This window comes from Citrus sinensis, chromosome 9, assembly GCF_022201045.2.
Source record: "Citrus sinensis cultivar Valencia sweet orange chromosome 9, DVS_A1.0, whole genome shotgun sequence".
NCBI lineage: Eukaryota > Viridiplantae > Streptophyta > Magnoliopsida > Sapindales > Rutaceae > Citrus > Citrus sinensis.
The window spans coordinates 26,516,079-26,533,497 of record NC_068564.1 but is presented as its reverse complement, the minus strand read 5'-3'; the positions used below and the strand labels follow the sequence as shown (position 1 = coordinate 26,533,497).

Below are 17,419 nucleotides of genomic sequence, written 5' to 3'. Positions count from 1 at the left end.
AAATTTAAAATCATAAAAAATCTTTTTTTTTCTGGAAATTCGTCAAATTAATTTATCATTCTTGGTATTGTATGTGAAGTCAAAGATACATCCCAAGAAAATTATGCCATTTTTTTTTCAAGACAATACTGGTAAAAAAGAATCATGTAGTTATAGGTCTACCTAAAATAAACTCAAGTATAGTTAGCCATTTTTTTTTTATTTCTTAATATGAGATTATTGAGCTAGGCATTGGAAACTCTCTGAACACCTCACTCTCTTTTTCTGTTGAGCAATCAAACTAACCCACCATCCTCCTCAGGCTCTTAACCATCACTTTTCCCTTTATATTATGAAGAGTTTTAAGCCCAAAACATCACTTTTCCCTTGTATTAAGGGTTCCCTTGAGCAGTCCCAAAACATCACTTTTCCCTTATATTAAGGGTTCCCTTGAGCAGTCTACGACATAACAAGTATGACAATAAAAGACTTGAGGCTATAAGTTTCATCTTGTTAAAATATTCAAAATTTGACCCAAAAAAAAAAAAAAAAAAAGTTATATCTAGTTCAATCAAAGTCCTTGTCTTTGCCGAACAAGTCAAGCCCCGCGCACGTACACAAGACCCATTTGGATGAGAATTGAGTTTTAGACATGTCGAAGATTTATAAATTGATCTTTATATTTAGACTTTACTGCATCAACCTTCCCTCTTCTGAACTTGTTACTGCTCTACAATTCGATCTATTTGGGTGAGACTTGCAATGATACTTCGAAATACATATCAGTACAAATATGTAATGTCCAAACCTTCGAACTTTGACTAAGACCCTATTCGGAATTACTTTTGAGAGTCTTAAAAAATAATTTTAAAAAACTAAAAATTAATTTTAGTGTTTAATAAATTTTTTTAAAAATAAATAAATCACTCTTGGTAAAATCATCCAATCCTATAGCAGATTTTACAAAACAAAAAGGAGTAGGTTTTCAATGTTTAATTTTAATACAATTCTATATATATCCTCATATATATTATAAAAATCTAAAATTATCTTTATTAATCAGAAAATAAAATCATTAAAGTTAAAAAGATTATTAATATTACTAATTATATTGAGATAAAAAAATAAAAATAAAATTAATAATATAAAATATTTATTGTAGCTATCAATTATTATAATATTTTGTGTACATGTTTATAAATGTGTAAATAAATTTTATTCAACATTATGTCTAATTTAGTCATTTATATTCTTACATTAGTTTTAATAGTAAGATTTACATAATACGTTTGACTGTTTTTAAAATTTATATCACTTTTAAAATAAATTTTATCAAATGTTTAACTAATTTTCTTTACAACTGATTATTTCGATAATAAAATTGACAACAATTATTTTAAAAACTATAATTTTACTAAACTGACCCTAAGCAAATTAACTAGTCTAGTCAAATAACGTAAGTTTAGTCCATGCGTTGAGAAGCCAAGACTTATCAGTACTTATAATTTGAATAAATTTCGAATCACACTTTTTAGCACGTAGATGTTCTGCCACAAAAAGTCTTCACTATGTGCACCGACAAGAATTGTAAAACTATTTTTACGAAACGGGGATCACGTATTCACGTTATTGCCAATATTTCTTATTTTCATCTATTATTTTCTCTGTCAACCCAACTTGAAAATATTAAGGACCAGTTTAATAATGCTATAGTTTTAAAAATAATTATTGTTAATTATGTCGTAAAAATAATCAATTATGAAGAAAATAAAAAAAAAGTTTGGTAAAATTTAGTTTTAAAAATGTTATAAATTTTAAAAACAGTCATATATATTCAGTAAATTTTATTATTTTACTGTTGTAAGAATATAAATGATTGAATTAGACATAATATAGAATAAAATTTATTTACACATTTATAAATATGTATATATAATATCTTTTGTTGTATATAATAATTAATAATTAAATTAAATATTTTATATTATTAGTGTTATTGTTTATTTTGTTATCTCAATATAATTGATAATAATAAAAATAATATCCTCAAAATCAGTAATTTTATTTTACAACTGATAAGGATAATTTTGGATTTTATAATATATATAAAATTATATTAAATATAAAACTTATTCTCAAAATTAGATTTTGAAAATTTATTATTCCTCTGCTTTTTAAAATCTAGTGTAAAATTGGGTGATCTTACAAAAAATAATTTATAAAAAAAAAATTATCAAACACCAAAATTAATTTTTACCTTTTGAGCCTCTGACAAAATAATTCCAAATGGATCCGAAATGTATTGGGTGTTGATTTTTTTTAGATGGAAGTTCATTTTTTTTCTCCTACTATATGCTTTTTGCATTTGCGGTCATTTAAAATTTAAATATTAATACGGTCATTTAAAATTTGTATATTAATAAGAAGTAAAGGTTGATGGTTAGTGAATGAGATTGAATTTTTTTTAAATGTTGTTATTGTTATTATTATTTAATCTTTACCCTGGACGTAATATTAGCATCAAGAGAAAAATAAAATAAAATTCTTAAAAGACTTAATGAAAGCTACCAGCAAATGCCTGGGGGTTATTGTTAATGACTTTCACTGCACCATGATTGGTGTGCCTTGACTGGTCTAACACATTATATAATACACACGGTACAAACAGACAGGAATTTGTAACTTTAGATTACATATGTTCTTGAAGTTGTCATTATCTAATCTCACATGTGAAGATTTTTAGACTTTTTGGATACTGTAGAAGTAGTCTGAGATCTCACTCACAAAATGAAAAAAGAGTGGGTGAGCTACTAGCAAATAGCTTTCATTTGCTTCTGTCATCTTCATCAAACAAGCTGAGCTGCTCAAGTTTAATGATAGTGGTCTTGATTGTTGTATTGGGTATGCTTTAAAATCTTTATCTTTATGGTCTGCTTCAATTTTTGTTGTTCGGTTATGCTGTATTTGTATGATTGATGGCATGTTTATGAGTTTTTGGTTGTTGAAAGCTTTGAGAAGATGCTCTCTTTTTTTTGTTGTTGAGGTTTTTGGGCTTTTGGGTATTTGATGCCAGTTTATATCTTGTTTTCTTTGTGCATATATCCAACTTTTCCTTAATTTATAACTTAAGTTTTGATTGAATGGTATTTTCTTGTTGTCCTTTGACCTGGGATTTTCCCCCCTTTATTATTAAAGAAATTGAAAGTTTGCTCTGATGCAAAATTTGAGGTTTTATTCAGACAAAATGGTTGACTCGCATTCCCAGTTGCAACCTAGATTTCATTTAGTGCTTGGAAACTTGAAGAACATTTATAAAGACAATTTTGACCTTGACTTAATTGATTTGTTTATCTGGAAGTTGAAAGTGTTAATGATCCTATTCCCGGTCAAGTTGCTGTGAATTAAACAGGTCTTTGCTGGAGTTCATTTGCAAGCTGCAGTTATTCGACTAGAATGTTCTTCTTTGTATGTTAAAATCTTACGCATTTCAGTCTAGACATGTTTTTCCTGTTTCTACCAGTTTTGAAGTCATTATTCTGAGTTTTTTCATTCTGCCTTTTCCAGGAAATCTATCAGTCTTTAGGGTAATTGCATGTTCTTTTGCTTTTTTTGCCTTAATGCAGGACTTGCACTTTCTTACTATATACTTAAGCTGTGTTAGTTAGAATACATGCTTATGGAAAATCAACGGGGAATTATCCGGCTTTTCTTTCAATATGCAGCTTTATACTTTGCCAGTGTAATTATATCATTTTTTGGGGAAAAAAAATAACTTTAATCTTAAGAATATGAGCTACATTTCAACCAGAAAATACAACTCAAATCTACATGCATTGGGTGGTGTTATTGCTTTGCAGGATTTTAATTGCTTTCGTCTGCAATCTTTCTCCAAGCGAGCATTGAGGGCAAAGAACTTCATCTTTTGGAAGATCTCTTCTTAGACTTCTGATTGAAACTTGTGGAGAAACATGGTTCATACACTAGAAACTATCAAGAGCGGTGGAGGATCCATCAAAGTTGGCACCACTGGAACGATCAGTTCCCTGATGACTAGGGAACTGGAATCCATTAAACCTGCACCTCGGACGCCTCAAACACCACCTGTTTCAGTTGCTTGTGGTGCTACCGGTGCTAAAAAATTACAACCTAGAAAATCATTAGATGAAGCTAGTACAAGCAGCAGCAGCAACAATACTACTCGCAAAAGCCATGAAGTTGTTCAGAAAACAAAAAGCTACGATAAAAGTACTCATCGGGTCCCAATGCTAGGGTCTGATAATAAAATGCCGGATAGAACAGCTAACGGGCAGAAAACCAACAAGAAAGGACCTAAAATTGTTGAAATTGTGGACATAAGATGCGGGCAACCAGATAGAGCATGGGCTAATCCTATAACAAATAAACTCAAGAAGCTTGGATTCTCAAAGCTATCTGAGAGTATTATCTAAGCCCGCAGCTTCTTCATATCAGATTTCAGATTCCTGTAACTGAAACCTGAAATCCCAATTGGCTGACTCTTATCCAGGACTTCCACCATTGAACATATGCTTGGCAACCTGTTGCCTCTTCTCTTTTTCTTCTTTTGGGTTGTTGTCACAGATGTAGCAGTTGGTCCACAGTGACTACTAGATGAAGCCATCTCTGTAACATGAGTTTGAGGCCTGTGTGAGCCATCTTGGCAGCGTAATTCAAGCTGGCTAAAGTACTCAATTTCTTTCATTATGAGGGATCCGACAGTGCCTCTAGTGCCTACTTCTACAGGAGTGTGTGCAGGTGCAGCCATGTTTTCAGGAACTTCAGTGGTGAAGTTGCTGGATTTATACATGTTCTGTTTGTTTTTAGTGAAAGAAGATTGTAGATGAAGAGTGGGAAGCTTCTGGGTCTAGTGATGGTGGGGAAGTTGCATCGAGTCTGGATCACTTGGTCATTGGCCTTATTATACATAGTGTTTTCACATGAATTCTTTACCTCATGTTCTTTATCCAGAGCTAGTTGGATGTTTGGATAGTGACATGTATACAGTCATTGTATTCATGTGCCTGCAGTTAAAAACATTTAAAATTTCTAACAAGATATGTGCCTTTTTAATTACACAATGTCATTTGTCTAGATACATATTTAGGTGAACATTTAAGTTGTGATATCAACAAGTTCAATCACAATTGGTGATAAGTTAAGCGAAGATGGTTGCATATGTCAGATTTTAAAAGAAGGATGAGCTCATTCATGACCATTTTAAGCAAGCTGTTATTTTCCTATTTGTGCCTTCAATGGCAAGGGAAAAAAAATGAAAAAGGAAGAGGGTAGGGTTGAATTTTGGCGAAGCAACTTGATGGCTTTACGGTAATGGGCACAGTTTGGTGATGATTTACTTTCAGGGTTCATGGGAAAAATATGATTTGAAGCCTTCATACTTGACCGATCAACAATGTGAAAAGATTCAATTCCTGGGCTCTTACTACAGTAGTACAGTTGAGTGGTAAGGCAAGAGTAAATGTAAATAAAGAACCACCTCCCAGTTTTGTTGAAACTTAAAAGCCCTTTGTCCCATTGCAGCTGTACATCAGTAATGGATGTTATCGTATTGAGTCGATCATAAAATCTGTAGAGGTAACTGGTAAGTGATAATAGCAGTATTAAAAGAGGAATGTGATCTAGCCGTCGCGCACATGTGGCGAGCTTTCATTGGATGTGCTGGCCCTATAGCAAAGATCCTCCAATAGAAACTCATCACGCATGCCGTCGCGTACCATAGCATATGCAACAGGCATGCAACGGCATACACTAGATCAGGCTTCTTAAAGAGATCAGAGATCAGAGAAGTGTCTTCTATCTCCCAATTAAAAATGTTACGAGAACCCGAAAAAAATAAAATAAAAACAAACGAATGTGAGAGTGAGTTAGAGTCCGTTTGGGAGTGTGGTGCCCAGCTACTAAAGTGTTTGATAACACTTGTAGCTGGATTTTGGTAGCTTAACAAAAAAAATTTTTCAACTTTTACTCCAAAGTTATAGCTTTTACTTTACAGCAGCTGCAGTTTAAAAGTTACAGCACCTCACTTTCAAACACACCTTTAGTGTTAGTGAAGCAAAGTTGGGCTTGGTTCAATGAACTGTTGTGGTGATATGTTTAGCCCAGCCCAATATAATCTGATCTGTGTCGTTGATAAGTAGCGGCAAATTAAAACAGCCTGATCAACGGTCCATATCATATTTCCCAATTGATCTTGTGAATACAAGTCACACCATATTTATCATTATTTTTCTCTTACACTGCACTTTGCACACGTGTAAACAGAAACTGAAGTGATAAGCCAGCTTCATATGGTTTCAAAGTTGCAGAGATAAAAATTTTGAGTTATGGCTTCAATCCCGTGCATTACGGCCAGCATACACTTTGTTTCAAAACCTTCGAATTCTCAATCTTCTTGCACAAAGTTCAGTTCCCAGTTTCTGGGTACTAAAAATAATCTGAAATGTTTCAGACCCTCTAGAATAGGACCCTCGAATGGGTCCAGAGCTCAGTGCTGGTTCAAGTTTGGTAAAAATGGTGTTGATGCTGAAAATGCAGGGATTTATGGTAGCCAAAAAAGGGATGATTTTGATAGAGATGATGTCGAGCAGGTTCTATCTCTCACTCTCACTCTCCATTCGCGTGTAGATTTGATGCCTTTATTTATAGATTAAATTTCTTTATTGTGGAATTTTTTTTTTTTTTTTTTTGGCCTTGAAATGTTTAGATGTAAGATGTGTGAATAAATTATGTAGTTTCGGTTAGTTTAAATTGATGGGATGCTTTATTTGACATTTACAAGGGTGTGGTATGACAAAATTTAACAAAATGTGGATGTCTGCAGCAGAAAAGAACAAGAATATAAAGTTTTACGTTCTTAATTGTGACCTGAAGTTGGAATTTGTAGTAGAATTGCCACTCCCTGAAGAATTACCATATGTACTTGCCATAAAGGTAGCATAATGGTTATAAACTTACCTAATTATGCTTGGCTAAACTGATTTTTGCTCATTATGATTTAATTGTTCAACCAAACTATTGTATGAATGAAAAGGTCTTAGACTGCTTTTGTTGGAAGTAAAGAAAATACGATATCAATTAGGATCGTAGAAAGGTTTTCTTTTTGTCGACTACTGAAGAAGCTGTATTGTCTTATAGTACTTCAACTACATGGGGATGCTTGCTGTTGAGGGTACATATGATAAGATGGAGGCTCTTCTGAGCCAGAACATCCATCCCGTTGACATCTTACTGATGCTGGCTGCCTCGGAAGGTGACAAGCCGAAAATTGAAGAGCTGTTGAGAGCTGGAGCTAGCTATACCGTCAAGGATGCAGATGGAAGGACTGCTCTTGAAAGAGCTCCAAGTGAAGAAATCAAGGACCTCATTCTTAATTTTTCAGTACAGAAGGCGTGACCTTACTCATTCTGATCATTATGATTCTAGTTTTTATATTTGGAAATATTGCTGCCCACATGTAATATGCAAATTTGACAATGTACGATTGTTGGTAAGTTCATGAGGTCATTAGTCATCTTTATGGACATTATTTGTCTATCCAATCATGCCCAGCCAAAGCTATTTCATAGTAGTAATTTCAGATAATATGTATTGGCATCATGTATCAAGAAAATGAATTGATCACTTTTGTGTTGGATGAAAATGATGGACCTGATTGAGTGTGTTTCTTTTGTACTCGAGGAAATTCTAAAGTATTTTAGGACCCTATTCCTCTCCCTGTTCTTGATTTGCTTGATTCTTGTAATATTTTGTTTGGCACAAGAAGGTCCATGTTCTTGCTTTGCTTCATTCACTGCTCATACTACATCTCAAACTCACACACAAACTACTGTTTTGCTTAAACCATGAAAAATTCTTAGCTTCTCTTCTCTACTAAAATAATGCACTGTTATGGTGACGCCAAGTTGAATGGATAGAATAAAAAGAACATTTTGATTTACTGAGCTATATTTTAAGAGCATAATCATTAGTAGCATAATAATTTAGCCACAAGTTCTTTTATACAAACCGACACGACATCATATGAGTTGTTGAATGAAAATTTTACTTGGCACATATGATTTAGTGTTAGTATTTGATATTTTATTTAACTAAAAATAAAATGTGATAGCAAATCATACATGAGATTGTCGCTCTAATATTACACTTATTGTTAATACTTTGGAGGATTGTCGTAACAAGAATTAAATTAGAAAGTTTATCTATGTGGAGTTTTCAATAAATTACTATCTGATTCATTCAGTAATGCATTTACAATTAGCATAATTCATGACTTCATCTTGCAAATTCAATTATTTATCAAAATCATGTTAACTTCATTTTGGATGCAGCTAAATCACGCCAAACCCATTTAATGGGTGACGAAAAAACACAAAAATTTTACTTGTACACTTTTTTTTTTAAAAAAAAAAAAAGTTTGGCCATCAATCGGAGTAAATACGCTTGCGTTGCCAACGATTTTAGTCGGTCACCTCAAAGAAATTCCCACATTATTGTTACACAATATCACTTAGGAATGCTCCATTGCCATTTGACCAGAGGTTTAATTTTATTAATAATCCAAACTCTGTAAATTTAACACAGTCACTTGTTTCTAGTGAGAGAGAGAGAGAGATAGAGAGAGAGTGATTGAACCTGATCAATTGAGACAGTAACATGGACTTATCGCGGTTAAGTACTTAATAAGGATGTATATGAAATCAAGATGAAGGCGTTTGATGAAACTAATGAAGTGTTTGATGAATTGCCTTAGAGAAAAAGCTTGACGCCAAATGAAATATTATTTGCCCTTCAAATAGAGCTGCCGTGAACGCTTTCATGTACTATCATTTCTCTCATGCTTTCCTCTTCCACAAGGCATTTTCAGAATACATTGTGCAAAATGACAATCATTCAACTAATTATACAACAATTATTTCAACTCTATATATACCGTATGATTTTAAATGAAATTTCTGATATTGTAAGAGTATTCTCATTACTTCTTTAATAGACACGTATTTATCATCTAACCCGTAAACATATATTAAATAGGAGGAAGCTTGATAGATGCCATATTTACCACTTATATCCATACTAGTTCTTAATCACCTCTTTCTTCCCTCCCATTAAGAGATATCAAAATTAATTGTGAAAATAAAGGCAAAATAGTCATTTAAGTTGTGATATTTTAGAATTTAAATTAACCAATTTATTAAGATTAAAAGAAAATAAAAAAATATAAGCACTCTTGTGGTAATTATATAGGACTAATCATTTCATATTCTCTTTAATTTTGGTATTAAAGTACTTAAAAATATCATAAAATCTTCTAAAAAAAAGGGTAGAATAGTAAATGAAAAAAAATGTTAACTTTATATATTATCTTTTAACGAGAGGGATTATAAAAGTAATTAAAAATCTAGTAGGGATACAAATGATAAATATGACATCTATGAGAGCTTAAACATGCATTGTCCTTATATTAAATGTATAACATCATTCTTTTTGATATAGTTAAATATGCAAAATCTCTTCGAATGAAACTAATATGTATACAATTTTTTTTAATTTAAATGTATAAAATAGAGTTTTTTATAAATTGTTAATTTTGATTGTTTTATCATTTCATATAAAAAAAAAAAACAAATTGACTATTTCACATATCAATTTACCTGCGGATAGTGGGCAATAAAAACGAACACCTTCCTTACAAGTGCCAAAAAAAAAATAATCATAATAAATAAATAAAATAATCATGATTTTCCAATTTTCGACTAGTTCTTATTATTACATTATTTTTGTTTATCTTCTTTTCTTTTCTTTAGGTAATTATTTTTACAGTTTTCTTTCAAACTCTACTGAATTATTTTTAGGTAATTATCACAATGGTCCCAAATACTTTGAGTGTTGGAAACTCAGCCTGTTGGCTCAGTTTTGTACGTCTCCTTGGGAAGCTTTTTGTCAGTTTCAAGTGCACAAATGGATGAAATTATAGCTGGTATCCGCAACAGTGTCGTCAGATATTTGTAGGTGACCAGAGGTGATACTTCTGGGTTTAAAGATGGCCGTGCTGATGATCGGGGCATTGTGGTGCCTTGGTGTGACCAACTGAGGGTGTTGTTGTTGGGGACAATCAGTTTTAATTTTTTTAAAAAAAACTTTTTAGGATCGCTCTCATACAATATATAGGAATTTGTAATCTAAAAATTGTATCTTAAAAATTTGATTTGACTTTTTTCGCTGAAGTAATTTAAACTTACAGATCACGATCTGTCACCACTACTCCTGTTAGATCACAATCCGCCACCAAATAATCTTTTAGGTTGCGACTCAGGTTTAATCTGCACTTAACGTGTGGGCGCCTTTATCACCACTAAAGCAACTAACAAGAAAAAAATTTTCTCTCAAAATTAGAGAGAAAAATCTTTTTCTCAGAATTTTACATGGAGCATCCAATTAAATAATATATTTAGGCTTTTAACTCAAATAACTAGTTATCTTACTTATTAATCTAGTAGTGGCGCAGTCAATTAAATGAGCTAACCTGGGGATCATTTGAGAACATACAATAGTGGCTACAATAATTAGGCTTGTAATTAAATTAGCTTAATTATTTAATTCCAAATCTACTCCACTAAAAGATTAGAATTGACCTCCATAATTGTATGCTCGAATAATAATTCATCCCAAGCCACATTGATTTCTTTATTGTACAATCATTTGTACCACATCATTAATTAAATCGATATCTTAACTGTCCAATCAATTTAATTACATCTTATTCCTTGATACTTACTCGTTTTCTCTAATGATCATTTTCAACATACTAAATATGCTGATACACTCTAGCCAGGGAATTCTATGATCAAGTGCCGAAAACTCATCAAAAGTTGTGTTGTACAAATTCTATATTGTTAATCTATAACTCCAATACTCATAATTGATCCCACCAAGATACCGAATAATCTTGACTGCAAGTTTGTGTCGTGCTCATTGGTAACTCAAATGGAATAACAATTACAATCATGAAATCATAATTAACTCAAGTTTAAGATTACAGTAAAATCAATATTTATGAGATTTAATAAGTCGGACAGTTATTACAAAATTAATTAAATCTCATATGTAATATGTTCAATGTAGTCGTACTATATCAATAAATTCATACATGATTAAGACAAATCATTCAATGAATTCATTACAGTCTATACTCAAATAAAGTGCTCAATTTTATTTATCAACTGCGAACTAAATTTATTTAATCATAAAATAACTTGTATTTATGTCTTCTATGAATCTACATGGTGATCACATAAATACATATAATATGACTAAATAGACTTGAATCAAAATATTAATGTAATTAAGATATTTGAATAAAATACCTCATTTATTTTATTAATAAAAAAAATTATTTATTACAATTAAATAAATATATATGCTTTTAAAGAGCATATTTTTCCAACAGTTATGCCATGCTTCTGTTGGGGGATTTTGGACTCTTTGTGGCTTAAATTCAACTATCGAAAGTCTTTATGCTGGTGTCCCAATGCTTACTTTTCCCAATGCTTTTAAGATATCGAAAGTCTTTGTATTTATGTCTTCTATGAATCTACATGGTAATCACATAAATACATATAATATGATTAAATAGACTTGAATCAAAATATTAATGTAATTAAGATATTTGAATAAAATACCTCATTTATTTTATTAATCAAAAAAATTATTTATTACAATTAAATAAATATATATGCTTTTAAAGAGCATATTTTTTCAACAGTTATGCCATGCTTCTATTGGGGGATTTTGGACTCTTTGTGGCTTAAATTCAACTATGGAAAGTCTTTATGCTGGTGTCCCAATGCTTACTTTTCCGATATTCTGGGATCAAGTTCCAAATAGTAAGCAAATTGTACAAGATTGGAAGACTGGATGGAGAGTAAAGAAACCTGAGATAGCAAGTGAAAGTTTGGTGACAAGAGATGAAATTACAGAGCTTGTGAAAATGTTTATGGATTTGAATAGTTATGAGAGGAAAGATATGAGTAAAAGGGCCAGAGAAGTTCAAGAGATTTGTCGAGAAGCAGGTGCAGAAAATGGATGCTGAATGAACAAACAATATGGATCAATATTACTCTTCAAAAAAAAAAAAAAAATGGATCAATATTATTGCTTCAAAATGAACAGATTCATTCTCATCCTTTTATTTTAGTTTTCTCCGATATCTTTATTAAACCTCCGATTCTGAGTATTGTGTAAGGGTATGGGACATCCAAGTTATTAGAACATTTAATTCTCATACATGTATTTAACAAATGAAGTCATGTTTTCATCATTCAGTATAGTTAAATCATGCCAAATTTCTCCAACCGCAGGTAGGTGATCACATATATATTTTGAATACACACACACATTTATAGTATTTTCTGTTAAATAATATTAAACTTCTAAGAATTATCCTAATATTTTTATCTCAAGTGTAGGGATGGCAAAATCCTCCATGGGTTTGGGGCCCCATGGAGCTCCACCCCAAATGGGAAAAATTTTGAATAATTTTTTGGAAATGGGGTGGGGAGTGGGGGAAAAATAATCCCAAAATTCTTAATGGGATGGGGTTTGGTTTTGTACTCCCCACCCCACCCCCACCCCAATCCCCATTAAATATAAATATGTTTTTAATTCTTGTTTAATAATTTTAATTTTATCAATTATAATGTCAATTAATTTTTTTTTTAATTTTTATGCAATATAAACAAGATATGAACGAAAGAAAATCTTATAATATTTTTCAACTCTGAAACATTGTTATATTTTTTTTTCTCTTTTAAGGTGATACGCTCTTTAAATATTTTTCACTTTTAATATCATTTTAAGATATTGTTTTAAACTTTTAGATTTTTTTAAAAATAATTTAAATACTTTATAATATGATGATGATTTTATTTTAAGTCTCTAATTTTTAACTTACTAAAATAATATATTTATACATATTATAAAATAGATAAATGGAGAATGGGGTGGGGATGGGGAAATCATTCCCCACATGAGGATTCTCCATCCCCACCCCACTAAATTTATTAGGGAATAGGGTGGGGAATGGAGGTAAAAATTTCTAACTGGGTGGGGAATGGGGTAGGCCTCCCCACCCCATTGCCATCATTGCTCAAGTGATGATGTGTCAAATATTTATTAAATGATATATTTATTAACTTATAAAATTACTTATTAATCCAGTCTATTTGCCAAGGATGAATAACATATTTGGAATCATGAAATTGGGATACTAGTACTAGTGGGAAAGATTGGAATCACTATTCTTTATGTATTGGCTCTTATAACTTTAACCACTTTACATATCACTCCCAAACCCCAACAAAAAACCTTTTGCCTCCAAGAGGATATGTTACGATTACTTGATGACCCCTTACTGAATTTGGCATGCCTATGTTCACAATGTAACAATTTCATTGCACTGAAACAACTCTCTTAGGCTGTTGTATTCAGTTAATCATGGATTTCATGATGAGGCATTTTGTGTGTTCATGATGAATTTGGCAATCTATTACACAATATTCAACAGTCAAAGGGAACTGGAGAGGGGCAATTTTAATATTTAGGAGTGCTCCATCCTCATAATCAAGTTATGAGTGAATTTCATTTGTCCTCACATTTAGTTAGTCACAATCCAAAATGTCTATGGCTTTAGAACAGAGGAGAGAGCCAGAGAGCCCCGTTAACTTATTAAATTCAGACTAGATAATTAAGTGATCGACGGTGTAAGGATTAAGCAAAATGATACAACTATTCCTGAAAGTGCAGAGTTCTATTCATTTAAAAATAATAAGAGATATGCGGTTATATAATTTTATACATTGCCTTATCAGGACATTTTCAGTAAGTTATTATGAAGTGCAGAAAGTGCATTAACGTTATAAGTTTAATTACTTCTTAAAATAGAGCTCGAGAAGCTTCTTCAAAGTGTCTAATACACTTGTAAATGGATTTAATGCAAGAGGAGACTTCAGTTCTAGGTCAGGGAACTGGTTTGTAAGAGCCTGTTGCATTCCGGACATCGACATCATCGCAGCTAGCTGACTATTAGAAATCACTTCACAGTCTTGTGGAGTGTCCTTAATTTTGTTGGGATCATAGCCGAAATTCGCCAAGTAACTTTTATATTTCTCTATGAATTCTGGTCCCGGAGTAGGTGTCCTTGAGTATATCTGAAATGTTGATGCCAAAGAATAAACATTAACATTGGAAATCTAAAATGGCAATGGTAGTACAATTCTTTAACTACCTAATAAATAATTAGCCGATTAGTTTTGGCCAAGTTTGAAAAACGATACAAATATTGCACCATTGTCATCTCAAATGTCCAGTTACCTGAATAAAACTTTTATCTTTTGCTCCTGAAACAAGAGCAAAGTTGTCATAATCGGTAGCAATCACATCATAGGGCTCCTTTGGAATAAATGGCAGTGTAGGAAACCTAAGGTAACACTTTCCCTTAATCATCTCTTGCTTTTCCAGATCAGTCACATTCTTCTCCAATTCTTCCTCCGGAAGGCATTGAACATTTCCCCTTATACCAGTAATATATCCATCAGGGCCCCCATGAACACAAAAGGTATCAACCTGGATAGCGGGTTTTTCCTTATCAAATGTATACACACCCTGCATATTGATATATGAAAATATGTTAGCACTTAGATTTTTGAAGGGATAAAGTTGTGACAAAAAGAACATATATTGAACAGAAATGAGACACATTAACTCAGGTTTGTATCCATGAAAGAATCACTTCTATGCATCCTCCATTATTTATGGCCCTTCAAATCATTTTCTATGTACAGAATGATTCAAATGTTTGCCAGATGGAGTAGCCACAAGCTTTAAATATCTTATGGGACATGCAAGAACCTATCATGCTTACATATAGCCTCCTGCAAAAGTTTCATCAATCTGAAATGCAGATGAGGCTAACTGTAAAGCATGATATGGAGGAAGATATTAGGTCCCCTATCTGCTGGTGAAGCAGTTACACACAAAATGATTACAATATCTACATTACAAGTCAACACAATTCCTACCTCTATCATTTACCTGAGTGCAGTGACAATCTTCTTGTCCTTGTCCAGCAAATCCACGTTTCAGTGAAGCTACTTCAAACCACCTTCCAGAATATCTGACAGGGTCAAAATCCTTAGCTGTCATACCTCTCATCATCATTAGCATTCCACTTCTTTCATCAGACCCTAGCTCAATTGGAAGAGTCGGCATACTATCTGTAGCACTTGCAAGCTGGCAGATATTATGGAAATGTGGCAAATCTGCCGCAACAACCTTCCAAGCAAGACGAGGATAATTGTTATAAACATCTAATGCTGATCCAATAAAAATAAGTTTATATCACCATGGTTATTGTATTTACAGGCTCCAGCAAATCAAGAGGAACTCAACAGGAACTTAATATACATTCTTAATGAAATCAACCTGACTAGAACGGGTAGAATTCTGAATTTCCTCTGTTACGCAATAATTTGGGTAGTGATAAATGGTTGTTCTTTGAATAGAAGCTCACAAGAAAATGTATACCAAGTGATTAGAACCATATCTTATCCATGTTCTGTGCATAAAGAGATGATGTTGATGAAAATTTGATTTATACATTCAGCATGGTGATCAAGTTCTGTCTGAAGTAAAGAAACTCGCACATGATGTGAAAATCAGTTAACAGTGTGTATTCTATTAATCAAATCAACTAACCTGGTTTGTTTGAGAAAGAAATATTATGGAGGCAGCAAGCCCCGATAACAAATGCCTCGTTACATGACCTGTAACCATCTTATTCGAGATAGGGTTGTCAAAGGAGCATTTATACACCTTTTTCCTTGGATTTCCCCTAGACAGGCGGAACAACAAAATAATTTAGTAGAAATTCCGTGTAGGAGATTACAAAATTGTACATCTTCCATGGACAACGAAATGATAAATAGCCAAACTTGATGGAAAATAAATTCTGATAGTTTCACTTTGGTCTTTCAGAGCTACATTACGACAGCCAAACATCAGTCTTGAGTTATTCGATCTCAAAAGTGAATATTTAGATACTGATGACCAATGCTCAGAAAAAGGGTTCAACCTTTTGAGTCTGGTAAACAATTTAAATCCATCTAAAAGGGTATCCTCTAAAGTTCATTGTGCTCAACTAATTGCAACCTAAGGGACTGAAAATCATCTCATGATTGTAAAAATAGATAATAATATCAATAAGTGCTTCCCTTGATGTGATGAGAAGCATCTAAAAAAAGCATGAATTTCAGAATTAAGCCCATAAGACCGAACAGGTCCTTCTACATTTTGCACATTCAGTGAACATCGACACCCAAATGCACTGAAAAACTCAAAGAACAACTCTTAACCAACTTTATCTTATTATTTTCATAATCATGTTCTCAAAGTGCCCTCATAGCCACTGGCACGAAAGAAAAGTTTGGAACGCAAATTCAATCAAAACCCAATTCATCAAAAATTGCTAAAAAATTTTTATTTAAAAATAAAATAAAATAAAGCAGCAGCAGCAGCTGCAGAAGCTACAGAATAATCTTAGCTTAATAAATGAGGAGAAAAAAAAAAGTAAAAGAAATACCTATAGATAGAGTTGGCAAAAGGAGGAGAAGGGCAACATTGAAGGAGAGCAGGTGATGTTTGATGTATGACATTTACCATTTCTGCTCAATTCTTTGATTTCTTCTTCTTTTCTTCAATCTCTCGCTACTTTTAAGCTGTCACTGTTTTTGACTCACCAAGTCAGTGATCCAGTTCAGTTTCTACCGTTATGATGCTTCCCAAATTTTGTTTGTATCACTTCCTCAAAATTCTATCCCAAAATTACATTGAAATTTGACCGAAATATCCTTGTGTGAATTACAGAAAACTCTTATACGAAGCAAAATGTTGAGCCCTTTTCGCAGATTCTACTTTCGAATACCTTTAAAAATGTACATATATAATATTCGTGTCATTTTTTAGATAAAGATATTTCTATTTCTTTTCCTACTTAAATACTTCTGAATTCACTTCAAAGTGCATGTTGGAGCTTGGTGGCTAAATTTTGGCTGAAAGCCTGAAAAGTCCATTCAACTAAAAATTTTGTTGCCAAACAATCCTACGGGTTTAAGGATGACAAAATCTGGACTTGAGTTGAGCCCAGACCCAAGCCTAATAGAGGCAAAAAATAAGAGTCGGACTTAGAATGAGCCCATTATAGGCCATTATATGCCCATTATGGGCGTAGACTGCACTTAAGTTGAGCTTAAGCTTTCATTTATTTTTTTTAATTTTTTTAAATTATTATAAACTTAAAATAAATTAATAGTTATCAATTTACTATAATCAACAATAAATTAAAAAAAATATT

General features: G+C 32.3%; 3 protein-coding genes across 3 annotated transcripts; 2 read left to right on the top strand and 1 right to left on the bottom strand.

Moving 5' to 3' along the window:
• Nucleotides 1-2,639: 2,639 nt before the first annotated feature.
• Nucleotides 2,640-5,075, top strand: LOC102616476 (hypothetical protein). Its single transcript, XM_006493895.4, has 2 exons — nt 2,640-2,880; nt 3,837-5,075. Exon 2 carries the CDS (start codon nt 3,948-3,950, stop codon nt 4,425-4,427), a length of 480 nt encoding a protein of 159 aa, XP_006493958.1. The 5' UTR covers nt 2,640-2,880; nt 3,837-3,947; the 3' UTR covers nt 4,428-5,075.
• A 1,166-nt stretch (nt 5,076-6,241) lies between these two features.
• LOC102616185 (protein LHCP TRANSLOCATION DEFECT) lies at nt 6,242-7,719 on the top strand. The gene is made up of 2 exons (XM_006493894.4): nt 6,242-6,602; nt 7,150-7,719. Exons 1-2 carry the CDS (start codon nt 6,339-6,341, stop codon nt 7,405-7,407), a joined length of 522 nt encoding a protein of 173 aa, XP_006493957.1. The 5' UTR covers nt 6,242-6,338; the 3' UTR covers nt 7,408-7,719.
• Nucleotides 7,720-13,800: 6,081 nt separating this feature from the next.
• LOC102615887 (hypothetical protein) lies at nt 13,801-17,034 on the bottom strand. The gene is made up of 5 exons (XM_006493893.3): nt 16,649-17,034; nt 15,766-15,901; nt 15,103-15,342; nt 14,383-14,673; nt 13,801-14,219 (listed from the first exon to the last, which is right to left on the bottom strand). The coding sequence occupies exons 1-5, from the start codon at nt 16,726-16,728 to the stop codon at nt 13,938-13,940; spliced, it is 1,029 nt and encodes a 342-aa protein (XP_006493956.1). The 5' UTR covers nt 16,729-17,034; the 3' UTR covers nt 13,801-13,937.
• Nucleotides 17,035-17,419: the final 385 nt, after the last annotated feature.